At 45.0% G+C, this 8,006-nt stretch overlaps 1 protein-coding gene across 3 annotated transcripts in view; it reads right to left on the bottom strand.

The window, feature by feature from the left end:
• Positions 1-2,314: 2,314 nt before the first annotated feature.
• Positions 2,315-8,006, bottom strand: part of crbn (cereblon) — a 96,768-nt gene continuing 91,076 nt past the window's right edge. For all 3 annotated transcript variants that reach the window (XM_084316679.1, XM_084316680.1, XM_084316681.1), the window contains exons 10-11: positions 7,083-7,214; positions 2,315-2,572 (exon numbers count right to left, since the gene is read on the bottom strand). In XM_084316679.1, the coding sequence (XP_084172805.1) occupies positions 2,389-2,572; positions 7,083-7,214 (316 nt within the window). In that variant the 3' untranslated portion in view covers positions 2,315-2,388. The remainder of the gene's footprint in view (positions 2,573-7,082; positions 7,215-8,006) is intronic.

Raw genomic sequence — 8,006 nt, 5'->3', positions numbered from 1 at the left:
CTTTCTTTTTTTAAATAAATAGTTTTACTGCTGTGAAGCACTTTGAGCTGCAATTCTTGTATGAAAGGTGCTATACAAATGACGTTTTCTTAATTATTATTATTATGACACGTCGTCAGGCGAACACTATGAATAGAGAATTACTTGGAAAAGGTGGACAGAGTGAATGACTGTACCAAGGATGATATTTGGGGGGGGGGGGGGGGGGGGGGGGGGGGAAGGTGCATTCTCCGGTTCAGAACCGATGGCGATACTAGAAATCTAATCAGGAAGAAGCCACAAGCTTAAGTAGTCGTGTAGAAGTCAGTGAAGCAACTCCTCCAAAGCTGTGTATCCATTGTTTAGTTTATGTATCTCGGTATCATCTCTATCTGTTCCCGGAGAACGTTCTTGCCTGGAGGAAGGTTAATGATTGTCGAAGGACTGAAATGTCTTGCTTTTTTATAATCCACTTAAATGCATCCGAGTGTCGACAGCACGGATGACATTGATTTGCATTAATGTCAGCATATGGGCTGCATGTTCTGAGGCCGTTCAGCCCAAGGATGTTGGTGTGCGGGTGCATCTGACCTCTGGAGACTGTAGGAGGACATCAGACTCCTGCTTGTCAGGTTTCTTTGGGAGTTGGTTTTATAAGAGTTCAAATCAGGTTGTTCACAAATACTGTCTTGGGAAAGTCTTGGGCACAGGAATAGCATTATCATTTTTGAAAGCAAATGGTTCGGCATGTTTAGAAAACATTACGAATTTACGATACACAATGACTGCATGGTAGAAAGCCGTCATCCATCACATTTAGACAGACTTTGCGACAGATAAACAAATACTTTTCCGACACTGGAAATGAATGGCTATGCAAGAGACGACAAAGCACATTCTACATGGCGTAGAACCACCAGGGATGAGAGACTAGCAACCGCTCTCTCTTATTTACAATGATATCAATATACAATAATATGGTGACTAAAAACCAAGAATGTACTAAAAAAAAGTAAAGGGGGAAGAATGCGAAATCACGCTGCCGTTTACAACTTTTCTTTCACGTCTGTGGTTCATTGATTCATCAAACTCATGTCTGTGGTTGATTGATTTATCAAAACTCAAATCCGTTCGATATTTACACTGGACCCTTATGGAGGCGGGTCTACTGTATGTCTGGTACCTCTAGTCCAGTCTGGTCTACTGTATGTCCGACAGCTCTTGTTTTCTCCCCATATAATTTGCATTTGTGCACAAGAAACAAACAGAGGTAAATGCTTCTGAGGCACAGTGTCTTGCAGAACAATGAGCCTTCGTACTTTCAGTCCCGATACAAAATAGATACCAATAAGGATATTCTTCTTTGGGGGGGGGGGGCAGGTAATATAAGCATACATTTGCACACATGGAAAATACATAAACGAAATTTCAGATCTCACGCATACAAAAATACAGCCAATATGTTCAATCCTGATCACTAGATCAAAACAAAGAGTGGCATAATTTGTCGTACACAAAAGTCCGGCTCCGTTTTGGATCCTCTCATCCTTTCTCCTACAATAAGTGGATGGCGTTTACCGGTTTCACAGCTAAATCAGACAGATCTCCTGAAGAGCCAAGAGGTGGGATTTGTATCGAGCGGTTGGGTTGGCTTTTTACGATGACGGCCAAGAGGATGTTTAAACTAAGTCGCCTCGGTAGGTAACCTGTAAATGCTTTGGAATCTCCATCACTCACCGCCAATGGAAAGGAGCAGGGTGACGACATAGTTATTCACTTAAGCTTTAGTGCAATGCTGTGTCTTCAGTAGTTGACAGAACAACGGGCTAGGTTGCAGTAGCTCAAGAAGCAGCAGCTATGACTGATATGTTCCACCTCTTCTCAAACGATGCTTCTTCTACACACACGACCAGTCACCAACGTCATCCTGTTCCAACTCAATTTCGATGTTGAAAAGGTACCACTTAAAAATGACCTTTTCCACAGACGGGATGGATTTGCTGCTGTGGCTCGTCAGGGAGGCGTTTGATTACCCATGAGTAACCACACAGAGGGAGGAGGGGGGCAGAGAGATGGGGGGAGAGAGAGAGGGGGGGGAGAGACAGAGAGGGGGAAAGAAAGAGAAAGAGAGATGGGGGAGAGGAGAGGGGGAGAGAAAGAGAGATGGGGGGAGAGAGAGAGAAAGAGAGATGGGGAGGGGAGGGAGGGAGAGAGGGAGAGAGAGAGAGAGAGAGAGAGAGAGAGAGAGAGAGAGAGAGAGAGAGAGAGAGAGAGAGAGAGAGAGAGAGAGAGAGAGAGAGAGAGAGAGAGAGAGAGAGAGAGAGAGAGAGAGAGAGAGAGAGAGAGAGAGAGAGAGACAGACACTGAAGACCCCGGGGGGGAGAGAGGCTGGGACCGGTCCCGACGTCCTCACAGGCAGAGCAGGCGAGAGCCTTCTCCTCCCTCCTCCCCGTCAGCCAGGGGGATGCGGGGCAACATGGCCGAGCGGGTCAGGCCCCAGAATCGAGGCGGGGACAAGTCCTTCTTGGCGGCGGTGAACTTCCAGCCCATGTGAGAGCCACAGGTCCGGCACTGAGCGATGGTCCAGGCGTACCTGAGGGGGGAGAGAGGGAGGAGGGAGGAACATCTCTCTTTTAAAACATCCAACATATATTACATACAGTAACCACAGGATCATATGGTCACTAACAACCACAGGATTATATGGTCACTAACAACCACAGGATCATATGGTCACTAACAACCACAGGATCATATGGTCACTAACAACCACAGGATTATATGGTCACTAACAACCACAGGATCATATGGTCACTAACAACCACAGGATCATATGGTCACTAACAACCACAGGATCATATGGTCACTAACAACCACAGGATTATATGGTCACTAACAACCACAGGATCATATGGTCACTAACAACCACAGGATCATATGGTCACTAACAACCAAAGGCACTCACCACTAATGCTGGAGACGCTGGGTTCGCGTGTTCGATCCCAGCTCTCCACATTGTTTTCAGTTTGGCTGGTCGTCCGTACTAATACAATTGGCAGTATTAGAGGGTGGGAAAGCTGATGGGTGGGTCCTGGGCGTTGTAAACAGAAAAATACTCCTACAGTTCGGTCGGGGCGCCTGCTCAGCGAAGGAAGGATCTGGAGGGAGGTAGTGTGACCTTCCACACGTTACACTCTCCCAGTGAGAATCTGAGCTGCCAGGCTGACTGCCGGCTGGCTGCGCATGTGTCGGAGGATAGCATGCGATAGTCTCCGGCCTCCCGGACCAACAGTAGGGGGGGTGCGCAACAACCAGGAAGGGAGTTGGGAATTGGCATAGCGACTAACAGTGGGATGGGATAAAAAAATTAAATAAAAAAAATAAACAACCAACCACAGGATCATATGGTCACTAACAGCCAACCACAGGATCATATGGTCACTAACAACCAACCACAGGATCATATGGTCACTAACAACCAACCACAGGATCATATGGTCACTAACAACCAACTAACAACCAACCACAGGATCATATGGTCACTAACAGCCAACCACAGGATCATATGGTCACTAACAACCAACCACAGGATCATATGGTCACTAACAGCCACAGGATCATATGGTCACTACAACCACAGGATCATATGGTCACTAACAACCCCAGGATCATATGGTCACTAACAACCCCAGGATCATATGGTCACTACAACCACAGGATCATATGGTCACTAACAACCCCAGGATCATATGGTCACTAACAACCCCAGGATCATATGGTCACTAACAACCAACCCCAATATCTATGGTCACTAACAACCAACCACAGGATCATATGGTCACTAACAACCAACCACAAGATCATATGGTCACCAACAATCAACCCCAGGCACAAGTGGACCCTCTTTCTCTTACAGATGTTCTGGAAGTCCCCCCCTCTCAGCTCCTCTCAGCTATCTGCTCCTCTCAGCTCCTCTCAGCTCCTCTCATTTCCTTCAACTGAAGCTCACATAAGCGTTCCACATGGGAACCAATGAACGCCAAGCACGGCGCACGGCACACAACAACAAAAGATCCATCTCAAATCTGACACCTGTTCAGTTCACAGTCTGGTGATGATAGATGCAGTGGAGCAGTGTGAGAAAAAGAACAATGCCACAATGATTACTATACCCTGGCACCTCTAGTCCAGTCTGGTCTGCTGCATATCCGACGGCTCCTGTTTTCTCTCCAAATCAAGTCCTTTCGTCAATGTGACAACAGCCTTTACAGGAAAACAGCACGGCAGTTCAAATTAGCAGCACTTTGCCTTTTTATACGACATGCCTTGTGGTAATCCATGCCCAGGGCTGTGATTCATAGTAAAGTTAAATCCATGCCACGAGGTCAACTAGGAAAATGCTGCATTGTATAGGTCAAATTAAAGGGGAACACCACCCAAATAAAAAATTCAGATTCTGTTATTTCCAAGGCCAAGTCGGAAAGTTCAATCAATATTTGTGAACATGAGCACCAGCTCTGCTAACAAACAGCAAACAGGAATACCCCCTTCCAAGCAGAATAACAAGGGAGCAAGTGCTTTTTGGACAGACTGGATGGTCTCCCAGTTTATGACGCAGTAGGCTTCTTGGAACCTGAACTCTTCAATTTAATAGGGACATGGCTTGACCAGTCAGGGATAAACACAGACACAAATGCCTTTTCTGGCAGGGTGTGGGACTGGGTGGCATTTATGGGAAAAGGGGCTTAGAGGCTTGGATGCCTGGAGAGCATCCAAGCCTCTGCTCTCTCCCCACGAGCCAAGCCTAACTGGAATATTAATAACAAGCGAGAGGCCAAAAACATTGACTTTCCAGCGTTTGGCAGGGTCGGGGAAAATGTATTCTAGACCAAATAAGAAGCCGAAGCACGTGAAAAGACCCGCGGTGTGATGTTGTCGATAGGGCTACAGTGGCTCGGGAGGTAGAGCAGCCGTCTGGATATCCGGAGATTCCCGGTTCGATTCCCGCTCCTCCCGGGCAGCGTGTCAAAGTGTCATTGAGCGAGACATTTAACCCCCAACTGCTCCAGATGAGCAGGTTGGCACCTTGCATGGTCGCCTCCGCCATCGGCGTGTGAATGTGTGAGTGAATGGGTAAAATGTGAGGAACTAATTGTAAAGCGCTTTGGATAAAAGCGCTATATAAATGCAGCCATTTACCATTTACCATTCATCCGCACCTTTCATCACACTACCTACTTGCTCATATATTCAGAGTTAATTATATTGTTTACACTGCCTATTTTTACTTTGCTGTACTATAATTGTATTGCCTGTATTTATGTCTTCTACTATTACCCTGCCCATACCTGTACCTCCCCTCCCCCATGCTGCTATGATGCCTGAATTCCCCCAAGGGAATCAATAAAGGAATATCTTATCTTATCTTAAGATATTCTTTCTTACGAGAACCTCAGTAATACATTTGCACACGTGGTCTAGAACAGGGGTTCCCAAACTTTTCAGGCCAGGGCCCAGAAAATAAGGCGTCAGAGAGCCGCGGCCCAATGCACATCGTCAGGCTTTTTTTTTGCCAGGCGACCGATTTTTTAAGCCAAATATCACTTCAATCCTATTAAGTTAGTTCAAGTTAGTTATTCATTTATATGTGCTATTTATGAGAGGGCTAACTTGTTGCAAAATAATAATGATAATAATAATAGCCTCATTAAAATACTATTGTTGCTTCGGTTGTTTTCAGCATTTTATGTGCATAATCTGTTATTTAGTTTGAAATGTTCGTTGAAATAAGTAGATTTTTGGTTTTTGTTTATTTATTAAGTTAATATAAAACCATATAGTCACATTTTAGAATACAATAGAATAGAATTTTAGAATACAACTAGAAACACTGTCCTGGCCTGCTTCTAAGTTCAGTGGCCTGACAAAAAAAATTATAATTAAAAAATAAAAAATAAAAAATAAAAAAATATTTTTTTAAATTATTTTTTTTTTAAATCATCTCGCGGCCCACCCGTGGCTGCTCGCGGCCCACCTTTGGGTCGCGACCCCGACTTTGGGAACCACTGGTCTAGAAGGCTAAGCATTTGAGAGTATTTGTAATTCCAGCCTAGGGTCTATCTGTCAATATCTGTTGACATCGTTAGCGAGCAGGGGGGGGGGGTGATCGGAAGGTGAATGTTTGCGTGGAGGGGGGAGGGGTGTGTGATCGTAAGGCGAATGTTTGCGTGGAGGGGGGAGGGGTGTGCATGCATGCAGTGGTGGTCAAACGCGGTTAAACACTGTTTAGGCTACGTCACTGAGGCAGAAGTACGCGCAATCGCGCACGGATGTGTACGCACGTGTACGCGCAGTCGTGCACACAAAAATGCGCTCTACCCATTCGTTGTGACTAAGTACCCGGCCGACGGCCACCGTTTTACATAACAAAAAGCGCAGGTAGACTAGGTGTCTGGGTGTTGGCTATCTGAATGCATCTCCCCCTTCATTCTGTGTGACGGCAGTGGAGGTGAATACTAATGTGGCTCGGAATTCGTGATGGGGGGTCTACCTGCTTATGAATCAAGCGTCTGCCGTGCTGCGCGCCAGCTTTCCAATTGGTCTCGCGCGCGCACATTCACACAAATAGAGCAAGAAGAGCGTGTATGATAGAAAGATTGCACGCGCGTATATGCGCTTGTGTGTGTGCGTGCGTGTGTGTGTATACCTGCGCGCGCGAGTGGGTGTGAGCGCACCACAAGGTTCATCACCAAACCTCCCTTGCTGTGCACTAGGAGTCATGCACACACAAACTTCAAGTAAACACAAGTTGTCTGATTATTTTAAGTTTGCTTTTGTGTTTGTGTGTAAAACAATTTCTTTAATTGAATTAACTTAAACTAAAAGTAAATACAAACTAAATTAACAATGTAACTTAGAATGTTTGCGGGGAGGGGTGTGTGATCGGAAGGTGAATGTTTGCGTGAAGGGGGGAGGGGTGTGTGATCGGAAGGTGAATGTTTGCGTGGAGGGGGGAGGGGTGTGTGATCGGAAGGTGAATGTTTGTGTGGAGGGGGGAGGGGTGTGTGATCGGAAGGTGAATGTTTGCGTGGAGGGGTTGTTACCCTGGAAACCAGCTGTGCAACGTGGACGGCCTGCCGACCAGGTTAAGGTTGTTGGCTTTGTATACGGTCAGAGTCTCATGGACGTAGCCGTGAGGGTTGACATAGGCGGCCATGGGCCCGTAGAGAGAGAGGCTGCGGGAGAGACAGAAAGAGAGACGTGGTGGTTATCAAAGACAAACAGCGGTGGTTATCATCATGTCCACGGACACCGCGGTCAAAGACAAACAGCGGCATCGAGTCGAGGAGGAAGATCGACAATTATACTAATATTATACTAATTATATAGTTATAATTAGTATTGTACTAGTATATTATACTAATATACCTGAGGTCATGACCTCTACAAGGTTTGTTTATGTAGAGGTCATGACCTCAGGTATGTTATACTATATAATAAACATAAACAAACCTTGTAGAGGTCATGACCTCTGGTATTATACTATATAATAATAAACATAAACAAACCTTAGAGGTCATGACCTCAGGTATATTATACTATATAATAAACATAAACAAACCTTGTAGAGGTCATGACCTCTGGTATATTATACTATATAATAATAAACATAAACAAACCTTAGAGGTCATGACCTCAGGTATATTATACTATATAATAAACATAAACAAACCTTGTAGAGGTCATGACCTCAGGGATATTATACTATAGACATGGTATTTGCCGTTTTCAACAAGTTCAATTTAAGAAATGTTAAGACCCTTTTAATACCACTTAGAGCTAAATTGAATACAAATTCCATAGCAAAAAAAACACATAGCAACATAGCAACTGACAGCTGCACTTGAACCCTAATAAAAATGTGTGTGCGTTACATACAAGCTCTCGCCAGACACACCAAGCTCCCAGTAGCCCCACAAAAAACAACGACTTGAATACAAAAACATTTCATATATATTTAATATTAT

The sequence above is a fragment of the Notolepis coatsorum genome (genome assembly GCF_963971535.1).
Source record: "Notolepis coatsorum genome assembly, chromosome: 6".
Lineage (NCBI taxonomy): Eukaryota > Metazoa > Chordata > Actinopteri > Aulopiformes > Paralepididae > Notolepis > Notolepis coatsorum.
Note: the sequence above shows the minus strand (reverse complement) of the source record. Positions and strands in the feature narration are given on the sequence as shown.